This window comes from Phodopus roborovskii, unplaced genomic scaffold (assembly GCF_943737965.1).
Source record: "Phodopus roborovskii unplaced genomic scaffold, PHOROB, whole genome shotgun sequence".
NCBI classification, from domain to species: domain Eukaryota; kingdom Metazoa; phylum Chordata; class Mammalia; order Rodentia; family Cricetidae; genus Phodopus; species Phodopus roborovskii.
Window position 1 is genome coordinate 3087460 of NW_026126638.1, and position 22747 is coordinate 3110206.

At 46.8% G+C, this 22747-nt stretch overlaps 1 protein-coding gene across 1 annotated transcript; it reads right to left on the bottom strand.

The window, feature by feature from the left end:
* Positions 1–4576: 4576 nt before the first annotated feature.
* Positions 4577–6093, bottom strand: LOC127212879 (60S ribosomal protein L17-like). Its single transcript, XM_051173073.1, has 2 exons — positions 5947–6093; positions 4577–5161 (listed from the first exon to the last, which is right to left on the bottom strand). Exons 1-2 carry the CDS (start codon positions 6091–6093, stop codon positions 4577–4579), a joined length of 732 nt encoding a protein of 243 aa, XP_051029030.1.
* Positions 6094–22747: the final 16654 nt, after the last annotated feature.

Below are 22747 nucleotides of genomic sequence, written 5' to 3' on the forward strand. Positions count from 1 at the left end.
GTTGCCACCGAATGTTTCAGGAAAAGCTATGTTTAACATATTAATGTGATGTGAAAGTTGTTGGAGAAAGCAAGTGATAAAGTGAGCAGAGGTAAAAAAGGGTACCAGGTGAATCTGTGTAAAATGTAGATGTATTCTTGCTACTATTTTTACTTTTTCCAGAGAGAAGAAAAAGTAGGTGCATAGCTGAGCTAGTGTTTTCACTTATTCTCACAAAAGGCATTGTTATTTAGCTCTTGCTTAGGGTGCTGGGAATTGTTCTAGCTTCTTATCCTGTTGCTATGATATATTACCATGACTAAAGCAATTGTTAGGAGAGAAAAGTTCATTCCATCTCACAGTTGTAGGTTACAGTCAATCCTGGTGAGGAAGTCAAGTCTGCAGGAGCACACAGCAGCTTCTGTCAGCAGAAGAAACAGTAACACTCTGTGTCTACAGTCAGCAGAGGGAGCAGGAACACACTGTGTCTACAGTCAGCAGAAGGAGCAGGAACACACTGTGTCTACAGTAAGAAGAAACAGGAACACACACTGTGACTACAGTCATCAGAAGGAACAGGAACACACTGTGTCTACAGTCAGCAGAAGGAACAGGGGCACACACTGTGACTACAGTCAGCAGAAGGAGCAGGAACACACTGTGTCTACAGTCAGCAGAAGGAACAGGAGCACACACTGTGTCTACAGTCAGCAGAAGGAACAGGGGCACACACTGTGTCTACAGTCAGCAGAAGGAGCAGGAACACACTGTGTCTACAGTCAGCAGAAGGAACAGGGGCACACACTGTGACTACAGTCAGCAGAAGGAACAGGGGCACACACTGTGACTACAGTCAGCAGAAGGAACAGGGGCACACACTGTGACTACAGTCAGCAGAAGGAGCAGGAACACACTGTGTCTACAGTCAGCAGAAGGAACAGGAGCACACACTGTGTGTACAGTCATCAGAAGAAACAGGAGCACACACTGTGTCTACAGTCAGCAGAAGAGATCAATACATGCACATGAGTGCTCAGTTGATATTCTCCACTCTTACACAGACCAGGATCCTTAAGGTTAGGAGTAGGGAATGTCTCTACCCACAGTGGGTGGGTCTTCCAACATCAATGAACATAAATAAGAAATCCCCCTCAGCTGGACAGTGGGGGCACATGCCTTTATTCCAGCAATATGAAAGCAGAGGCCAACTTGGTCTACAAAGTGAGTTCTAGGACAGCCAGGACTGTTACACATAGAAACCCTGTCTCGAAAAACAAAACAAACAACACAACAACAAAAGACACTCCCCGCCCCGTCCTAGTTAGGGTTACCATTGCTTGATGAAACACCATGAGAAGAAAAGGGTTTATTTGGCGTACACTTCCACATCACAGTCAATCAATGATGTTAGGACAGAAACTCAAACAGGCCAGGTACCTGAAGGCAGGAGCTGATGCAGAGGCCATGAAGGAGTGTTGCTTACTGGCTTGCTCACCATGGCTTTCTCAACCTGCTTCCTTATAGAACCCAGGACCACCAGGCCAGGATTGCCCTATCCACAATGGGCTGGACCCCCACCCATCAATCAGTAATGAAGAAAATATTCTCCAGGCTTGCCTTACAGCCTGATCTTATGGAGGCATTTTCTCAATTGAGGCTCCCTACTCTCTGCTGACTCTAGTTTGTGTCAAATTGACATAAAACTAGCTAGCACACCACTACGGACATGTCCAGTGTCCCAACTCACAGGAAATTCTACATTTTGTGTTTGGGTTGGTTTTGTTGTTTGGTTTTACACTTATTTATTGAGTGTAGAGGTCAGAGGATAATTGGTAGCAATCAATTCTCTCTCTCTTTCTCTCTCTCTCCCTCCTTCCCTCTCTCTCTCTTTCTGGGAATTGAACTCACCAGGCTTGATGGCAAGGTCTTCATCTGCTGAGCCATCTTCCCAGCCCTAGATTTTGTTGACAATTAACAATGCCCATCACAGGAGTCAATCTAGAGTAATCTTTTTCCTCTATTCAGCCTTCCATCCAATCATGGCTCTTTCTACAACCTTCCTCCTTGTGTCTCTCAGATCCGCCTCTTCCATATCTCCACTTCCAATGGTGTGAACAAACTCTCATCTACCTAGTCAGTTAAACTCACTTTCCAGCTCAATACCCTCCTTCAGCTACCTCATCTCGGAGTCAGAACTGATTTGTTAAATCTCCAAACTAAACAAAGTTAGTCTGCTGAAAACCACTGGGAACTTCTCATCATGTGCTTGCTAGACAACAACACTAAGCCAGACAGGATCCCATGAAGGCTTGACTGCTTTCTTTCTCTTGATTTCTACTTTGTCTGACTCTCATATGCATGTCAGGGCGGGGGGAGGTAGGGGGAGGTAAAGATAGAGGGAGAGAGAGACCCAATGTGTGTGTATGAATTCGGGTGCACATGAGCCACAGTGCATATGTGGAGATCGGAAGACAACCCCTAGTACCTGTCTTCCCTTTGCACCTTGTTTGAGGCAGGGTCTCTCATTGACTACTGTGTATGCCAGGCAAGCTTCTGGAATTCTCTTGTCTCTATCTCCCATCTCACCTTAGGTGTGCTGAGATGATAGTGTACCAACACACTAGGTTTTACACAGAGCCTGAGGATCTGAACTCTGGTCCTCACACTTGCACAGCAAGCACTTTCTCTACTGGGCCAGCTCCCCAACCCCTGGCCTTTTGATCCCCCATCTCAGCTTTCCATGTAGCTGGGATTAAGCACTTGGCTTCATACACACAACTGTTGCTACAAACCACCCCAAACAGCCTGTCATTCTGCAACATCCAGAGTTCTTACACATCACCACCTTTGCTATAGTGACCCTGTGACCTGGAATGCCCACCCTGCTCTGTCCAGGAAGTGCCGCTCATCTGCAAGAATCACTTCTCTTAAATGAGCAGGAACAGTAGAAAATGACATAACCAAGGACTTAAAATTGGTCTCTTTATGTGCTTCCTTGATGACAGTTCATGCTTTGATGGGCTTTGTTTGGCTTTTCTTTTCTTCACTAGGTTGCTCAGGCTGTCCTCCAGCTCCTGAGCTGAAGTACAATCCCCTGGAGTCACCGAGCTCTGTCACTGCCACACCAGATTCAACCGAACGATTTTTTTTATAACAATATGTCCTATGCTTTTTTAGAATAAAAATTAAACAATAAACCCTATCCAAAGCTGAGAAATGGGGTCTTTGAACAACTTCCAAGGATACTTGATTTGATGGGGAAAGTGGGTGACACTGCAGAAAAGGAACCTGAAAGATCTCACTTTGGCCAAGTGGGGTCACCTGGAAAATGACAGCCTGTAATCCCTGCCTGTAGTACGGTGGGAATAAGACATTTCTGCTGTGGCACTCTGGACCAAAATGTATTTCCTAAGTGTAATCACAAGGAAACACCAGACAAATGGAGGGGAAGAGCCTTCTACAGAGTGACCAGGAGACATGCTGGAAATGTAAAGATCCCGGAAGCTAAGAGACAGAGGAAGAACACCGGATGAAAGTGGTGTGGGGCAGGGGCAGGGGCAGGGGCAGGGGCAGGGGCAGGGGCATGCTACTCTGTGACAGCCGGCGTGCTATCGTCCTCTGTCACTAGTGCAAACAGCTGGGAAAGTCTGGTTAAAGTTGGAGGTGCTGTATCAATGTGAATTTTACAGTTTCGACCATTGTATGGGGGCTGTTCATTTCTGAGAAAGCTGGATGAAGACGGTGGGGAGCACTATGCTGTATTTGAAACTTCTATATGAGAGTATCTCAAAATTAAGTTAGAAAATAAAATCTGCTCTGATATGTCAGAGAGAGAGAGAGAGATAGAGAGAGAGATGAATTCAAATATCACTTGAGATAAAAGGAGACTATCTTCTACTGGTAATTTTTTATACCATTTATAGCACTTTATATGCTTCCTGATATACTTGTCCTGATATACTGAATACAAGTGTGTGTATGTGCATGTGGTGTGTATGTATTTGTGTGTGTGTGTGTGTGTGTGTGTGTGCTCATCTATGTGCTGGAGCATGTTCATGAAAGTGTGACATCAACTTCAGGGTTACTTCTCAGGACATCTACCGATCTACCCTGTTTGCAGACATAGGATCTCTCACTGGGACCTGGGGCTTGCCTACTTGGCTAGACTGGCTCAGCAATGAGTCCTGCTACAGCACTGGGATCACAAGCATATCAGCATGTCTGGCTTCTTACATGTGTGCTGGGGATCGAACTCAGGTCTTCACACTTTACCATCTTCCCAGCCCCAGCTCACTGGTGCAAGTTTTTGTGTGAACAGAAGTTTTCAACTCCGTTGGGTAATACCAAGAACTATGATTGAAAACTGGATTGCAGGGCAATAGCATACATATTATCATTATCATTTATCATCAGGCTGGCCTAGAATTCTCTATATAGACCAGGCTGGCCTCAAACTCAAAGGGATCTGATTGCCCCTGCCTCTTGAGTGCTGGGATTAAAGGAGTAGCTTGCATGTCACAGTATGCTTGTAACACAATGCCAAACTATCTCTCAAAGTAGCTATGTTGGTGCTATCTGCATTTATTTTATGCTGAATTTATTCCTGTGCTATAAGTTTTTGTTTCTTCTGTTTCTTCTGTTTCTTCTGGGATATCTTTCTCTTCTGTGCAACCTCTTCCTCTGGCTTCGGAACAATCTGCTCCTTTTCCATGAGGATCATCTCGTTGTGGCAGGGGGAGCTCATGCATGGGTTAATCCGGCCATGAGCTCTGTAGGTTCGATGGTGCAACTTAGGTGCTTTGTTCACCTGGATGTGTTCAATGACCAGAGAATCTTCGTCTAGACCCTTAAGCCCAGCATTACTCTCTGCATTTTTAAGCATGTGCAGCAAAAATTCAGCACTCTTTTTTGGCCACCGACCCTGTGTCCAGCCCCACTGTTTGGCCTGGGTGCACCTGCCTACTCCACCATTGTACCCCCCGAATGGCATACATTGCTTCTTCAAAGTGACATCTTTCAGGTATTTGGTGGCTTTTCGGATATGGATGCCCTTGATGGCCTGGGCAGTTTCACAGGCGTCCTTAAAGTGAACCCGAAGATTCGATCCTTTTGACTTACATGATTTCGTAGGGTTCTCTGGGTCGAGAGAGAGCGAACCAGCTTCACAGCTCACCTCAGGTCGCTTACAGGAAGAGGAACGGAACGTTAGCTTGGCTTTTTAATGGATGTGTATGCGTTGGTATCTCACCCTTATTTGAATTAGTGCTTCCCTAGTGTCTTGCTGTAGAATATCTTTAACTCGCTGTGAGGAGATCATTGGCCAAGTGAATGCCAAGGCCTTCCATCCTTGAAATGCAGTTGTTTTATCTTATTTAATTAACGTGTTATTTTATTTCTGGACAATTTCATACACATATACTTCCTTTTTTATTTTTACAATAACCTTTTGAAGTTGCTCTGAAGTAAAAATATCATCCTAATTTTATTCCTAGGTTGGAGGGGCCAGCAGTGCCCAGGGATTACTAATCTGAAGTCACACATGTAAGTATACCCAAGTGGCCAATAGCTCTTGCTTCCTGTTTCCTGCTTCTGGGCACTTTCAGTGGATCACCAGGTGGCCTGTCCCCCAAGCCTCCCACTCTAGTTTTGCCGAACACATCTGAGGACATGATACCAGTTTCTGATAATCCCAGCCAGGCTTCCTGGAATCTAGGTGGGGAGCAGAGGACACCTCAGAATAGCCCAGGGGCCTGGCTGGAGAGACTCCACCCACAGGAAATCCCCTGGTCTGTGGCCCCTTGAGTGACAGTTTTGAAGGCTGCCCAGACAGGCAGACCTGTAGTAGGACCTGCTAAGGACTTTTCTGGACCTTTCTCTTAGGTTGGCAGTGAGCTGGCAAGGAGTGGAAGTGGGCTGTAAAATCCCTTGATGGCCACGGCTTTTGCTTCCGGGGAATTCCGTTCTCACCTTGTGGGCCCTGACAGCCATCAAAATGTGCTTTAATTCTTTAAAACTGAGAAGTTCCTCAAAACTGTCAGAGTGATGAGTGTCCCGTTTCCCTATGACTTCATTTTCCCCTGCACTGCCCTCCTCAGCCCACCCCCTGAAAGCCATGAGGGTCGCCGTTAAAGGGCTGTTGGTTTCAATTTCTGGAGGGTGAACGCCGACTTCTCTTTTCATTGTTTTAGTTAATTGCTAAGCATCTGAACGTCGCAATAATAGGTCTTCCTGTAAAGCTGATGGAATAATCAAAGCCCCGTGGTACTCATAGAACCATCCTGGATCACCCAGCATTGCACTATCTACCCTTTATTCCTTCACCTCCTCCCCTAACCTACAACATATGGTTCAAGGTTTCACCTGATGGGAGAATGAGTCCCGAACCCCCCCCCCACACACACACACATACACACGAAGGAAGTGTGCTCTGGGGGCGTCAAAGAACCCTGCTCCCAATTTTCAGAGTGTGGCCTAGAGCAAGGGAATGCCTTTAAGTGGGACTCTAGCTGAGCAAAGGAGTCAAGTCAGAGTGGCCACAGCAGGAGACTTAAGGATCGCAGTGTTGGGGTTACCTCTCCTCCCCCACCTAGAGAGAACCGGTTGCCAGGTTCCCTTGAATTTGCCCGGTATATGGAATAGATGAACCTCAGAGAACAAAGAGGTTGTTTTGAAGGTTATTTCCCCTCCCCCACTCGGTGAATAATATCATACTGATGCATCGGTCTGCAACTGGCTGGCATTCGCTAGGACTGGGGTGGGGGTTTTTCCACACAGTTCTGTGTTTTTTAACTGCCAGCTGGTACCCAGTAGGTATGACTATACTACAGCTTCGCTAAAGACAAACAGCACTGCTTTAGAACGGGGTTTACACCTATCATCTACATGTACATTCCTAAAACAAAAACAAAACAAAACAAAAAACCCGATGCTAGGTACTGTAAAATTGCCCACTAAAACCAACAACATAAAAATCATAGAATTGGGCAGGCCTGTAAACCCACATGGCTTGATTATAGAGCTAACAGGACTGGTAACGGATGTTTCAGGCAAGCAGCTCTAGATTGGGAGGCTGCCTCCGGGGACATTAAAATCCATATAGATTGGTGACATGGGCACTTTCAGCAGGCGTGGAGCTCCACAGGTGGCAGGACCATGAGCCAGGTGGGCGCAGGAGTAAGTGCAGGCTGCTTCCTAGGATGGGTCTCCCCGGGGAGGGTAGCCCAGGTGCAAGGCTGCTTTTGAGAGTGCCTTAAAATAGAGGGGAAGGGTTCTTCCTGCTCAGGGAGTCAAACTGATGGCTTTTCCTTCTCTGCTGCTCCATCATCCCCTCCCCCACCGCCGCCCCATGCCCACCTCACTGTGTAAGCAGGCAGTCTCCTTCACTGCCAAAGTGGAGGAGCTCTTTGTCCAGAAATATGTGATGCAAGGGACAAGAGCATGGGAAAGGGGGAAGTGGAGAGGAAAGAAAGGGAGAGAAACAAACAAGTGAGTAAATATATAAATACATGTTTTGGGTGGAGTTTCCTGATCTACCATTTGCCCAAGTCTGGAAACTGCTAAACTCCAGGCTGCTCAGATCTTCAAGTAAAAGATGCTCTGAGCCACAAGGAAATGCGATGCCTCATCTGTGCTCGGACTCTGGGCTCCCCCGTGGGTTCTGCAGGGGAAGGTTAGCATCCTACCTTGTCCGAGCTGAAATTCATATCAGGTGTTTCCCCCCCCCCCCACCCCAACCCCCGTATCGACTTCCCTCCCTGTAAGGAAGACAGGCTATTTTAAATCTTGTTTGAATTTTGTGCTGTGGAAATTCCCCTCCCTGTAACTTCTCACTTTGCACAATTTGAGGGGGTGCGTTTGGAGGATTGAGACCAGAGCATAGAGTGGACTCTGGGATCTTTGGTTGCCCAGCCCATTCCTTGGGCTTCTCTTCAAGTCTCCTTGAGAAGACTCTCCAACTGCTTTAGCTATAGGAGGGTGAGGCTGGGGGAGAAGGCAGTGGCCCTGGTGTTGCTGCAGAGTTCAGGGCACCCTGTAACTTAGAATCCACAAGCACCATTTTCTTCATTCAGCCCCTTCTACTTCTGGCCTCTGGAGGTGGCTCAGGGAGTTTGCATGTTTCCCTCTGGGGATCAAGCCTAGGACTCTGAGCATGCAGGGCAAATCTGTGTGGAGCTGTATGAGCAGCCCCTAAAGTTGGCTCAGAGGTGTTCGGTGTCTTCCTGCTGGGCTGCAGGGCAAGGATCAATATTACTAAGTTCAAGAGAGACTTGAGTCCAGATCTTCTGCTGTAGGATAAGTCGAGAGAGGTTAGCTAGCGTTTCCACCTCAGAGTGTCTTCTGCATCTTGCATACTCAGATGGAGTTGGGTAAATTAAGGCTCAGCGTTAATAACCCTCCAGGCAAGTTGCCAAATACAAGTCCTTCAAATGCCAGGGAGGTTTGGACAAACTGTCCCATTCTACGGTCTAGGAAACAGGCTCAGAGAATTTGGGGAAACTGCTCAGTCTCACAGCGAGTAGGAGCTCACAGCAGGATTTGAACCTACGCCCATCTCCTTGGAAGTATCACATGTTTTACATGGCACAAAGTATGGAATTAAAAGTAGATTGTGAAGTTGTCCACTGATCCCTCCTCTCAGGTTTTATAAATGAAGTCACAGTATGTGGTTAGTTGAGTGAAACCAGTCCCTTTTTTGTCTGACCAAGACATCATGATTCTGTCTATGAAAACCTGGGGACTGCCAGCAAAATTCCCCTTGAAAGCAGATGCAGAGAGTCCCTGGACTGGTGGAAGGCAAAAGCAACAGCTAGTTCCCAGAACTGAATATAGGAACATGTGGCTTTTGATGGTCTTGGGATTTTCACAGCAGCCAATGGTCGTATCCAGTTGTCAAGATTTTTGGCATCCTTGTCCCAGAAACCTGGTATAGAATAATAGATGTCCAACCAAGAGGCCTAGTTACATTGGGACAGCTTGGCCAAAGACTGTCCCAGAGGACGTGGTCTTCCATGTCATAGTAATATGATGACCTTGCTGGATTCCTTTTCCTTGAGAAGTGTGACTATGAGATGGGCCATGAGGAGTCTTCAACATTGGGCTCTATGTCCTGAGTTACTACTGAACTACACAGGGCCACAGAATCTCTCAGCATAATTGCTGATTTCCTATAGGAAGCTCTTGTAAATCCTGTTGTGACCTAGGCTTCTGGGAAACACTCTTTGCTTTCATGTTTCCAAACTCTGAGGGACAGCAGGGGATGTTCACACATTGACATGGGGCTCCTGCCAACTCTGCCATATGCATTTTGCTTCCTGTCTTCTATCACCCTTCACTAAAGCAAAAGAGAAGGAACTATGGGTGTCTGCAAGGGGGAGATATGATTAATATAGAATAAAAGATGATGAAGGCAGAGAGAGGGAAGGCAAAATGGCAGGATTTGGTGAGCTCATTGGATTGAGGATATATAGAGGAAGACCAGAAAGATATCAGGTGGAGTTTGATTGATCACAGGAAATGGAGACTATGCTGCAGGTAAAATTACCATTAGCAACAAAATCTACTATACAACCAACCATGGGAATAGACAGCTGGCAAGGCCAGAGGACAGGGTCATTGGAAGGAGTTGTTCAAGCTGCCATGCTTATTGCGTTTAAAAACCTTTAAGAATAAAGATATATGGTAAGGACCAGAGACCACAAATGAGCAAGGAACTAAGATCATCGAGAAATAACAGAGTATGAATCAGCCAGACAAGAAGGTAGAAAGAAAGATGTGGGTACCTGCCGGCAAGAACAGAGCTCTTTCTTGAGTTGAGCATAGATGGAAAAGAAAGCCTTGCACCTCCCTGCTGTGAGTTGTTCACCTAATACCTGACAAAAACCAACACGAAGGAGGAAGGGTTTCTTTTGGCTCACCGTTCAACATAACATACTCCCTCCTGGTGGGGAAAGCGTGCTGGTGGGATTGGCTTGGTCCACAGCTTCAACCAGGAAGCAGAGAAAGGGGAGCATCAATGTTCAGCGGGCTTTCTCTTTGCTTCCTTTATTACTAATGGCAATCGTGCTGATCCCCAGCCCACTAGATGATGCTGCCCACATTCGGTTAGGGAGGTCTCATTCCCTGTTTGTGACTCTCCAGTCTCCCCAGTTTGTTACTGCTTCCTTCACTCAGTGTGTTTTTGACACCTTTGACAAAGACTAGTGCTGCTGGCTTATTTCTGGGTCCTACACACCACTCCACAGGGATACATGCCGGTCTCTGTTCCAGTGTTTGGTTACAACAGATGGCACTGTTCTTTCTTTGGGAGTCTTCTTTGTTTATGGGGAGTCTTTGATGTTTCTATGTGGACTTTAGGATTATTTTCACTGGTCCTGTAAATAATGTCATTGGAACTCTGATGGGCATTGTTTTGGATCTGCAGAATGCTTTTGGTAACACAGCCATTTCAATCGTCTTAATGCTATCGACGAATGAGTGTAAGAGACCTTTCCACCTCCTATTGTTTTCTTCAATATCTTCTTTTAATGTTTAAAAGTTTTAAGTATGGGGATCTTTGACTGCCTTTGTTAAGCTTGTTCCCAGATACTTTTTATCAGGTTCTTTTGAAGGGTTAGGAGATGTCTAAATGTCAACTGGCTGCTCTTCCAAGTGGGCGGTGTTTGATTGCTGGCACCCTTGGTGGCGTACAACCACCTGTAAATCTAACATCAGAGGACCAGTCGCCCTCTTCTGGCCTCCTTGGGCACTGCATGAATGTCATGCACAGACATACATGTAGGCAAAACAGCCATACGCATAGAAAATGGAATTTTTCTTTCCCCCTTTTTCTTTATTTCTTTTCTTCTTGTTTTAATTTTGAGACAAAGTTTCACTGTGTAGACCAGGCAGACCTCAAGCTCACAGAGATCCACCTGCCTCCACTTTCCCTACTGCTGGGATTAAAGGTGTGCACCACCACACCTGGCCACATCGGATTTTTTTGTTGTTGTTGTTGACATTTATCTCTCATGTATGGTGCTGTGGATGGAACTCAGGGCCTCAAGCCTACCAGGCAAGTATGAAGTATGCTCTCACTGAGCCATCTCCTCAGCCTTCTCTCTCTCTCTCTCTCTCTCTCTCTCTCTCTCTGTGTGTGTGTGTGTTCTGTTTCCATTTTTTTTTTTTTTTTTTTTTTTTTTGACTTGAAGGGTGCTAACTCATTGTAGAATTGGCATGGTGTGCACTCAGATTTTTAGTCATTATATGTGTCTTGGATCGATTTTCCAAACAGAAGAATTGGTTCTTATTTAATTAGTCGAGTTAGTATAGTAAAAAGAGAGAGTGTTGATTAGCCAGCTGGAAGCCATCTTTTCCAAAGGGAGTATCTTCTTCCATGACTCCTATCCAGGGCTTCTGTGGAGGAAAGAGCAGAGGTCGCCCTGCAAAACAGGGGCTCTGAGCTCAGGCTCCAGAGGGAAGGGTGATGCTCGGGCAGGAGCAGGCGAGCCCTGGCCTTGCTGGGGAAGACGGTGCGGGAGTGGGCTACTGTTTCAGTTTTCACTCTCAGCCATCTCAAGATGAAACCCAGGCAACAGTCAGATCTACCCACAACAGGGTTTCTCAGCCACGGCCCAGGCCTCCAAGAGGAGCAGCAAAGTGGGCTGGGCAGCTGAGAACAGGGCCGAATGATCTGCATGTCAACAAAACTGTCCATAGCAGGCACCATGGATCTACTTTGACACCAAACCTGAATGAGCTTGGGCCTGCCTCCAAGACTCTACTCCATATAGCCAGTCTGAGCAGGCTCCATGCAGCCATCATTTGGGCCTTAGACACTGGCTGACTGCACTGAGTAGCAGGGTGGTCCTGGGGCTTTGGAGGAGAATGAGGTCCAGCTTGGTCCTGAAGGATCGGGGAGAGGAGGGAGGAGAGAGCATTCAGTGGGAGGAGAATGGCAGAAATTCTGCGTCCAGTGCTTTACCTGAATAATTCTCATGGGATTCACCATGACCCAAGGACAAGGGCCACTTGTCTGAATCTCCTGGGTGATTCACAGGGATCACTGATCCGGTGTCTTCAGGGCGTCTTATGCTGAGCCACTGTCCTCAATCCCTCCCCTGTTTTCAGGAGCTAAGATCTTTTAGGTGTGTGTGTGGGAGAGGGTGCTGGGGGAAAGATTAGAAAAGAAATTTTAACCTAAAACAATGAACTAACTTTCTCTGGGTTGACCAAGGAAGAAGTTGTAGAAACCTGAGTCAAACTCAGGGCCAGGGTGGTCAGTATTTCCCTTTGCCTGGGAAAATCCTGGTTTATGCCTGCTGTCGGCATAATTAATGGCTGACCCTTTCACTCTAGGGAATCTTGGCTAGGATAATAAATTATATGGCTTCCTATTCATAGTCTCCAGCCACAGATCTGGCCCACTCTACTGCCCCTTCTCAAAGGTCAGTGAGGTGTTGAAGGGAGGGCCAGGGGACACAGCCCAGATAGGACTTTTCTGGAAGTCATCCTTCTGCCTTTAGGACAGTGCTGTACACCACTGGTAGGCTTAAGAAAGAAACAATAATGGCCACAGTTACAGTGCCTGCCGTTGAATGCTTGACATGGTGTTCCTGTGTCTCCGAGCACTTCCCACCCGGATGATCCCCTACCCTAAGGCAGCCACCAGCACATCAGGTGGAAGGGACTATCAAACAATGCACCAGGCCCTGGCCGGCCTGGTCACACAGCATCAATGTAGCCCTTGGGACTCAAGACCAGTGTGCCCAGCCTAATCTTCAGGGTAAAGGGGCTTGCCTGCCTCCTCCTCTGGGGACCTGTAGGAGCAGAAAGGCCTATATGTCTTGACTGGTTTAGATACAGCCCACCCGGAAGCAGGAGGCTGGAGGGGATGACCTCGGAGGTCCCTGGGAGTCTGAGGAAAGTGATCGTGGCAACCACATGTCAGGACCTGGAGACATCCCCCTTTCCTCTCTTTTACCTAGGGGGCCCTTTCTCTTGTGTGTTTAGTAGGTCACGACCTTTTCCTAGGCCTCCCAAGTTTCTCTCTGGGAGTCACTCCTTCCCACCCACCAGCAAAGCCTGTCTTTTCCTGGGCTAAGGGAAAGGAGCTGTGAGTGGGTGCAGCATAGGGGCTGTGGGTGGGTGCAATGTAAGAGTTCTGAACTGTACCATATAAGAGCTATGGGTGGGTTTGGTATAGGACCTGTGAGTGGGGGCAGTACGAGGCTCCTTTCTCTATATTCTGCATCCTCAACATAAATCTGAGAGTTCCAAGCCAAGTTGGGATTGCTTGCTGAGTGGTGTTCTGAACAGGGAGCAGAGAACTGTTAGAGCCCAGATCCTCTCTGAAAAACACACCCTGTGCAAAGGTACCTCCCATAACCCTGTAGGTGGAGGATGTGGCCACGGGCGCTGCCACCAGGCTCATGCAGCTATTTCGTCATGGCAGAAAACTGGACAAGGGTGTCCCTTGAAGACAGTCATCTTTCACATAGACTTCTTACATAGAGTAATCAGAATGAGGAGGCATCTTGAAGCCAGGGATTGCCTAGGGCCCAGCCAGCACAGGTTCCTAGAGACTGCCAGACCAAATCCCCACCACCACCACCCCCCCCCCCAGCAGTTCAGTGGATGGAAAGGCAGCTCTAGCTAGGAGAGAAGGGGGGTGAAGGGAGATATTGGGGAGCTTGAAGGAATAGAAAAGCAGAGGCGTGCCAAGGACAAGAGGACAGAGGGAAAGGGGGATGTAGACTGTTCTACACTAACCAAGGAGCAAAGAGATTCTCGGGGAGAGCTCCTTGTTGATCCCATCGTAGATGGAAGGGTGGGAGCCAGGGGAAGGTGGGTCAGAAGGGAAAACAAAAAACTGTTTTGTTTTTAACTGCTAAATATGGACCAGATCCTGCATGGTAAGCACAGGCTAATCCCCAGCTCACAATCGGCATTCTTGATTCTTGAATTGTACCTCAACTGCTCCACAGACTAGCTTGTTAAGAGAGTCCAGACACAGTCCCAGCAAGTGGATGGTTGGACAAAGAGAGAAAAGAGTATTAAAATAACCCGCAAGGGCCTGGTGGGATGACTCAATGAGTAAAGGGAGTATAAAGACCTGAGTTTGAATCCCCAGAACCCATGTAAATCTGGGCAAAGTGTTGCACATTTGTCATTTGTGTTCCCATCAAGAGATGAGAGATGGATATTAGGAAGGACCTTGAAGCTCGTACTTCAGCTAGCCCCATGTATGTAGTGGAAACTTGACAAAGAAGACCTGACTCAAACATGGAAGGTGAAGACAGATCATCAAAGTTGTCTTCTGACATGCATATCTGTACACACACAAACACACACACGCACACACACACACACACACACACACACACACACACACACACACACCATAGACATACAGACAAGGAAGAAAAGACTCAAGAAATAACCGATGGGTTATCCAGTTTGGCTCACACAGTCCACATATTATTATTATTCATTGTTAATGTCAATTCATTAAATTGTGTGGTTCTGGGAGTGGAAACAGGTTCTTATACGTTGAGCACACGGCTCTGATGATCGTCATGCCAGTTCTTATGCACTGCTGTATGTGCTCTGTGTGCAGCTCCCAGTATAACTAGGGTGAAGGAGATGCAGGGCTAGGCAGCCTTTGAGGATGTGTTGAGTGTGTTCAATAGGCATGCATGAGATGAGTGTGTGTGTGTGTGTGTGTGTGTGTGTGTGTGTGTGTTTAGGGGTGGGAGTTCTGAAGAGGTAATTCATTTTTTAAAGATTAATTTTTTAAGTGTGTGTGTGTGTGTGTGTGTGTGTGTGGTGTGTATGACAGTACAGATGCTGGTAGGAATCAGAGGCAGCAATGAAGGCCAGAGGTGCTGACTTCCCTGGTCCTGGAGTAACAGGAAGCTGTGAGCTGTCTGATGTGGGTAATGGGAAGTGAACTCAGGTCCTCTGCAAGAGAAGTAAGTACCCTTAACTGATGAGCCATCTTTCCAGTCCAACTGGGATTTGTTTTTAAGTGTCACTTGGAATCTAAAGAGACAGAGGATCCTTGACAAGTCAGCACGGGTGGGTCCTTAGACCATCTCAGGCAAACACATTCCTATCAAGCCATCCCTGGGAGTAGGGGTGGGGGTTGGCTCTACTAGCAGATCATGAGCGGGAGGTATCAAGAAGCCTGTCTCCATCCTCTACAAAGACACCCCCTGCCACTCAGCACCCAGTCTTTGCTTGCCCTCAACAGTGCCAGCAGGAAACCCCTTGCTTTGCTGTTGAAGGGATTTGAGACTTTATACTCCAAAATGTGTCGTCCCCCCCCAGGACATTTCATTCCTGGTGCTTATATCACCCTGGGGAAAAGGAGGAAAAGAGAATTCTCAGATGAAATAACACAGGGTTCAACAAAGCTGAGAATTTTCCTATGTTGGATGCTTTGGGGTTCCTTTTGCTTTTGGCTGCGGGACTTCTCAGAGCGTTTAAATGCAGATTTCGACTTCCAGAGGGCAGATGCAGGAGGCTTTGTACTTGCAAGAGCTGCTTTTTTTTTTTTTTTAATCACATTGGGATATTCTGCTGCCATGCTGGAGTAAGAAAAGACTAGGGTGTGAGCGCTGATCTCCAGGACCCTCCTGGGAGGTCTGGATCTCCAGACAGCCACCCCACCTGCTCCCCTAAGCTCTTTGAAAACCCTTCAACTGGATTACGGATTTCATTAACTCGCTTTGTCCTCTGGGATTTGACCTGGGGTGAACGGCTTCCACTTTCTCCCCATTGAACAGGGATAATGGGCCCCGATTCATTCACGTCTTCAGGGGCTCTCTGACCTCAAGCATCTCAGGACTGTGTTATAAGCACCTACTTCCTGAATGGCACAGCTGGCTGGAAAGCACTGTGGGCAGTGCCCTCCATGGGCCCAAGCTCTAGGTCCCCTCAGCTCCGTGCTGAGATGGAGACACCACTACGGAGTCCCAAGTCAGGGGATGCGGTTCCCTTTCTTTCTGCCATTTTCTGGTGGCCTGTCCAGTTTCTGAAGCTCTCGGGGCCATTTCCTTTTTATTTAAAACAATGGGGTTAACAGGCCGAGAGAAAGTAGTTATAAAAAGATGCTTTCATGGACTCTGGTTTCTGCATTAACCACCCCCACCCCAGACCACACCACCACCACCACCACACACACACACACACACACACACACACACACACACACACACACACACACGGCACTAAGGACCCAAGTTCCAGTCTTGGCTTTCCATCAGGTGGCATGGGTGTGAGCTTAAGAGGATCCTGAAAGCATCCCTACACTGTATAGGAGAGCCTCAGCATTCTGAATACTGGATATGGACCATTTGAAATGTTGAAAAAGGGGGGGGGCATTTTATGAGCTAACCAACTCATCCATCATACAGAGCAACCTCATGGGACTGCACCTTTGGACTCCCAATGGAGGGCTTAGAAACGCTCATTTTTGCACTAGGTAAACTGGGATGGTGGGGGAGGGGCGCATGTAGGCTGACAGGGAGTCAGGGTGAATGGAGGTGAAGGGAGCTGGTTGTAGCAGACAGACAGACCCCCAACAGAGCCCTGGGCAGGAAACAGGAATGCCGTTAAGTGAGGGTCCAGCCGGTGGCTGTCTTCATTCCAGCAGCAGGACCACCCTGAGAAGGTCTAGAGAGCCCCCATCCATCATGGACAATGGTTGCCTTTCTTCCCTCCCAGTTCATATCCATCGCACAAAAATGTGCTCTGCTAATGGAAACCTGGTGTGGGTCCTCAGATGGTCTTGGCAGTGAGCAGCAGGGATTAGGCCGGGGTGAGAAAGAAAACAGAGAAGGAATGGGGAGAGGGAGAGGGAAAAAGACAGGGGGAGAGCCTGACTCCCCATCTCATGTCCAGGAACCCTTATTAATAGGAGCTCAAGTCCTGGCCTATGCGTGAGACCGTGACTGCTGAAGTCACCCCAGGACCCTTTCTCTCCGCAGGTCCTCACTGAATCCAGGACACTGGTGTGCCTGGCTGGTTTTTCAGTTGGTTCTTTGTTGGAGAGAGAGAATGATGCTTGTACAAGCAAGCTGCCAACTTTGGGGACACTAGCTTAGAGCAACTGATGCATTTTTCCTGTTGTAAAGGAGCGCTGTCCATCAAAGTCCCCATACTGTCACTTTAGGCTGTCAGGCTGGCTGAAGAGACAGCCAGTAGCTCTCCTGTATATCTGGATAAAAACCACGTATGAGGCATGTCGTGAGCTCAGGCCCCAGGCTCAAGACATCTGCAGGGAACTGGCTGTTTGACCTTAGTGAGGTTACTACACTTCTCTGGTTTGCAGCTGGGCCAGCTGAAGACAAATCTGGAGGCCTCCATCTTCGACCTGGGGTGGGGATTTCATCCATTGCACTTAAGCCTCACAAAGAGCTGAAGAGCGGAGCCACGCTGTGTTAACTTCTGTTGTGTCCTTGTTGCTTGTTTTAGTGTACATTTAAACATTCACAAGTTCACTCTTTCCCAGACCTCTTTTCTTTGCTCCTAGTCCCTCTCTCTGGTCAGGGGTGAGGGCTGAAGATATCTGAGGGCAGGGGAGTGGGGGGGGGGAGGATGTGAGGAGGTGTCTTGAAGTGGGGGAGGGAGGGAAGGAGAGCGGTGGGCTTGATCTCTCTTAGGTCTTTCCAATCCCTTCCTCCAGCCTAAAAGGTAGGTCTGAATAGCCTGCTTCTTATACAGGTACCGTAATTGCTAGCATAGGCGAAGCCACTGGAACCACAGAGGTGCGTGGTTAAACAATGAGCCTCAAGCAAACCATCAGAGAGCCCTCCTCTCATTAAAGACCCACTTTGGCCTTCAGTTCCAGTCAGCCTGGAGTCCTGGGATGGCTAGATAGTCGTGTATGTGGGGTGGAAGGGACATGGGACTTTCTCTGGGGAACAGAAGTACTTTGACTCCAGCGTTGCTTGGAGATTCTGCCATCTTATACGACAGCATATACGGTAACTGAGGCATTCCAGAGGCCCTCAGCAAGTCAGTAAGGAGTTGGGGCCCTTCCGATTTTTTTTTTCCTTTAAGAGAATGTTTGGGTTCTCCAGGGAGTTGCAAATTAGCCTCTGTCCCTCCATCAGTCTACCCCCTCCCCACCCTCCACCCACCGTGGTGGCCTTGGGGGTAAGTTAGCTTGACATCGGGCAAGTGGATGCTGAGCAGCACAGACCACTCTGGGGGGGGAGAGTGGTTGAACTGAGGGGGATGGAGGGGGGTGAAGAAGGGACTTTGAATAATGGGAAGAAGAGGAGAGGGGAGGGGAGGAGAGGGAGAAACCTGGCCTGGAGGGAAATAGAAATAGAAATCTATGAAGGAGGAAGGAAGAAGTAGACAAAGTTGACCAGAAAGGGTGTCCCCTCCTTCTGAGGCTTCCAAGGTCCCGCACAGGGTCAGCAGTCTCCTGGCTTTCTCCTGCTTTGTTACTCTTTAACGCATGCTTATGCAGTTGCATGCAAGGGGGTGATGCTGCATATGCACACAAGTGCCCATGTTCATATGGAAGCCAGAAGACGGCTTAGGTGTCATCCTCAGGAACGATTTCCTCCTGCTTTGAGATAGGATCACCCACTGTCTGCACTGATTGGCCAGAGAGACCCAAGGATCCTCCTGTCTACACCTCCCCTTAAAGACTTCCAATGCTGGCAACTCCCTGCTTCCCCTTGCTCTCTTCTTGGCTTCTCCTTCATTTCTTACGTCTCTTTTAATTTAATGCTAGATTGTCCTGAAAGGCAGTGGGAAAATCAGGCAGGAGCCTAGAAGAAAGGTGTCCATCTTTGGAGGGCATTTCTTGATTGGAGCCCTAGAAATATTCCTTGGCTTCCCTTGGTGGAGGAGTCTGTCCAGATGTGGACAGAGATGAGGAGAGGTAGAATAAAGTAGCTCCCAGATCAAGCTCTCACAGAGTACTCACCAAGCACCTGCTGCATGCAGGCAAGCATGGATTGCTCTGAAGGTACAGATGGCCATTGAGCTGCATCCGCAACCTCTGGGCTTCTGGCCCACAGCAGCATTCCATAGGAAGCCCTAGAAAGGCAGGTTCTCAGGTCCCACCTTAGGCTTGCTCAGTTAGGGAGGCTGGTGTGGAGCTCTGAGACCCGGGCCACACCTGCTGCAATCTCGGAGAAGCCATGCCCTGCCCCAGGGTCTTCCAAAAGTCTTCCCTGATGAATGACAACTAAGAGGCTGACAAAAGCACCCAAGGTTTGTTCTCTAGCTGCCAGCTTCCTCTTTCGATGATTCTGCTCCAGGAGGAAGTTAATGTGTTTGTCCTCAGTAGACCCGAGTATGGCTGGCTTTCCAATGTCCTGGCCACTTTGACCTTTACTGAGCTTCTCAGAATGAGGATGGCCGATTACAACACATTTTGCTTTCTATTCCCTTTTTCCCTCCTAATTGCTTCGGGCTTTTGTATCCTTCTCCCATCCTGAGTGATGCTTTCCTAGCTTCAGAAAGCATCTTACATGGACAAGCGTTTCTACACTGTGAAGGCAGACAGACTAGCAAGAATGCAGCCCGGGGGGATTTATGGTGGATATTCAGTTGGGTACAAGGAACGTAATGATCTAGATGTTTTGGGGTAGCCTCAATTTTACACACTACACTCCCCAAGTCTATCAACCCAACACTGGTACCGTGCTTGTGAGGCAAACTTTTTTAATTTGGCTTAAACTGTGACTCCTAGGAAGGTGGTTATTGTGTTATTGGAAGGCAGCATGTTGAACTATGGGGGTCTATATCTTTAACAACTAGGGGAATTACATCCAGGACATCTTCTCTGGGAGTGGGCTCTTATGAGTACTTTCCTGCCAGCCTGGTCCCACAGCAACGTCAGCCCCAAATAACACACAGAAATACTGTATTAATTATGAAACTGTTGGCCGGTTACCAGCATTTCTTATTGGCTAGCTCTGCCTAATTATTAACCCATAATTACTAGTATATGTATTTCTTCATGGTCTTATTTTACCGAGAATGCCAGACTCACAAGTTCTCTATTCCTGAGATCACTGAGACTCTGTCCTCTGTTTCCCAGAATTCTCCTAACCCTAGTCCCACCTATCTTGCTTCCCTATTGGCCAATAATGCTTTTTTCATTAACCAATAAGAGAATTTCTAAATAAAAACAAGGGTTTTAACTTTAACATAGTAAAATATATAACAAAACAGTTACTAAGCAAGAACTATAATTACAATATTTATTTCAATAACATTTAACAAGATTTAAAGAAAATATTTTATCTATTTTATATTTGTGAGTCTAAAGTCTTATATGTAACTTATCTTTAATCGTAACTAAGGAAAATTATAACCATTGACTATCTGTTTTCAACTCCATCAAAGACCACAGAAGGATGATATATAAACTCTAGAAATGACAGAGACAACTCACTACCTGGTCAGTCACCCAAAGTTCTTCTGTAATGTCCCATCTGCAGCCCATAGGCCTTATTGTGTCTGGCATACTCCTCAGCCAAGCAGCAAACTTTAAACTGTCCACCTGTATTGGAAATTTGTCAGTCACTTTTCTCTGTGTCCTGTAGAATGTCTGGCAGACTCTTCCATGAAGCAGGAACCCTGTAGCAATGTCCATCTTATTTGAGCAGTCACTTTCCTGTGGGTCCTGTATGTCCAGTTTATACAGCATCAAGTCAAACAGTCCAGGCAAGAGCAGTTTCTTGTCTAAATGGCTAGTCTTGTCATGTTGGAAGCAAACTCCATAACAAGTTTCTTTGATGTCCATCTTCCTTTCTGACACAGGTGATGTTGCCAGGAGTAGTTATGCCTCACTGTTAAGAAAAACCCTAAACCATTTTAAATGCCATATTCTGAAGGTTAGAAAGGTTTGAAGAATGCCTATCCATTTGAAATATATCTCTATATATCTAGAAAATCTAACTAACCTAACTGTAAGTTTTGACTATTATAGGTAACTATCTATAATTTGTACTTAATTATACATTACATTTTTAAATGAGCTATACAAACACAATACTTAAATAGTTAAATAACTAACCTAACTGTAAGTTTTGACTATTATAGGTAACTATCTATAATTTGTACTTAATTATACATTACATTTTTAAATGAGCTATACAAACACAATACTTAAATAAGAGAAGAAATATACTTATCACAAAATTGACCTTAAATTTGTATTAATAAATGAAAATTCATATCAATGAAAAGTATTTATTCCTATATCATTTCTCCCTTTTTCTTTAGAAGGAGATTAACTGTGATCATTAGCCATTAACCAACACCATTTAAATGAAAACAAACATTTATAAACAATATTTGGGGATGTGGGCACCATTTTCTCCAAACTGTTTCCTGCTGGTTGGGGATGATGTCATGGGGAATCATAAGGAAACCCATAAATCCTGGCTGTAGTGGTCTGTAAGGCTGCCTTGTCCCAGCTGTTTTGAATGTTGGATCACCTGGGACATTGTTTTAGAAGGTCTTGCTTCATCAAACCATATTAGTCTGGAAGGAATCCACAGCTTTTTATTTTCTATGGAAACATAAATAAAATCTTTTTTCCCAGAGTAACATATCCTTATACTTAACTTCTCTGAATCTGTCTTATTGTTTATCTCTACCTTTTTTCTAGCCATGTGTCTTTTATCTGGTAAACAGTGTTGCTAAAATTAAAGTGGCAGCTGTTTTAGCCACTGGCTTTCCAATATGGCAGGAGTACATTTACTGCCAGCTTTGAGAGCTGTGCTGGGGATGCAGCAGAGGCCTTTGGGGGACTGACACATTTTCATTCTGATTATTTCTACCAGTAGGAGGACCTTAGCAAGTCCCTTAGTGGTTCTGTCATTCAGAAATCAACACTTCCTGGCCAGGTGTGGGGCACACTACTGTGATCCCAGCTCAGGAACAGTTCAAGGTCACCCTCTGTTACATAGTGAGTTCGGTGGGAAAAACTTACCTCACATTTTGCTTCCCCCACCCCACCCCAGCACTCAGTTGTGAGATTGGTAGAGAGTGGCCTTTGCGTGGGTCCTTCATGTTTCCGTCTCTGTTGCTAAGAAGCACACAGGTGGTTTTCTGCTTGGGACTGGCCACTGAAGGGACAGTATAGAGAAAATAACTTCCTGTCTGGCTTTGCAAACACAGCAAAGTACTCTTTCAGGAACGAGGGGGAAGGGCTGGGCCCCTCAGTGCCATGGGCATGCATGTGCTACTGTGTGTGCATGCGTGGAAAACAGCTTGGGGACTCAACTGAGGCAGGATCTGTCTTGTTTCTTCTGCTGTGCTGTACACTCTAAGCTGGCTGGTCTTCCAGCTGCTGGGTCATTCTCCTGCCTCCACTCCAAGCTTCACCATAGGAATGCTGGGATCGCAGGTGTCCACCACTGTACCCTGCATTTTTATACGTGAACTCAGGTCATCAGGGTCGCACTTTTATCCACTGAGTCATCTCACTGGCCCAAACAGAAATTTTCAACAAACAAAAGCCAGGAAACTTCGTTCCAAAAAGATCTAAAATAAGGGATTTCTAGATTATACCGGTTAGTTTTTATCTCAATTTGACATGAGCTAGAGTCATCTGGTGTGTGTGTGGGGGGGTACTCAGCTGAGAAAATGCCTCTATAAGTTTGGGCTGTAGGCAAGTTTGTAGGCTATTTTCTTAATTAGTGATCTATGGTGGAAGGACCAGCCCACTGTAGGTAGGACCACTCCTTGGCTGGTGGTCCTGGGTTCTACAAGAAAGGGGCTGAGCAAGCCAGTAAGCAGCACCCATTCA

Excerpts from the sequence above, each read along its gene's own strand:
- LOC127212879 (XM_051173073.1), bottom strand. The coding sequence starts at position 6,093 with ATGGCTTTCAGGGGGTGGGCTGAGGAGGGCAGTGCAGGGGAAAATGAA. Across the intron at positions 5,162-5,946 it reads TGGCTGTCAGGGCCCACAAG|CGACCTGAGGTGAGCTGTGA; the intron begins GTGAGAACGGAA and ends TCTTCCTGTAAG.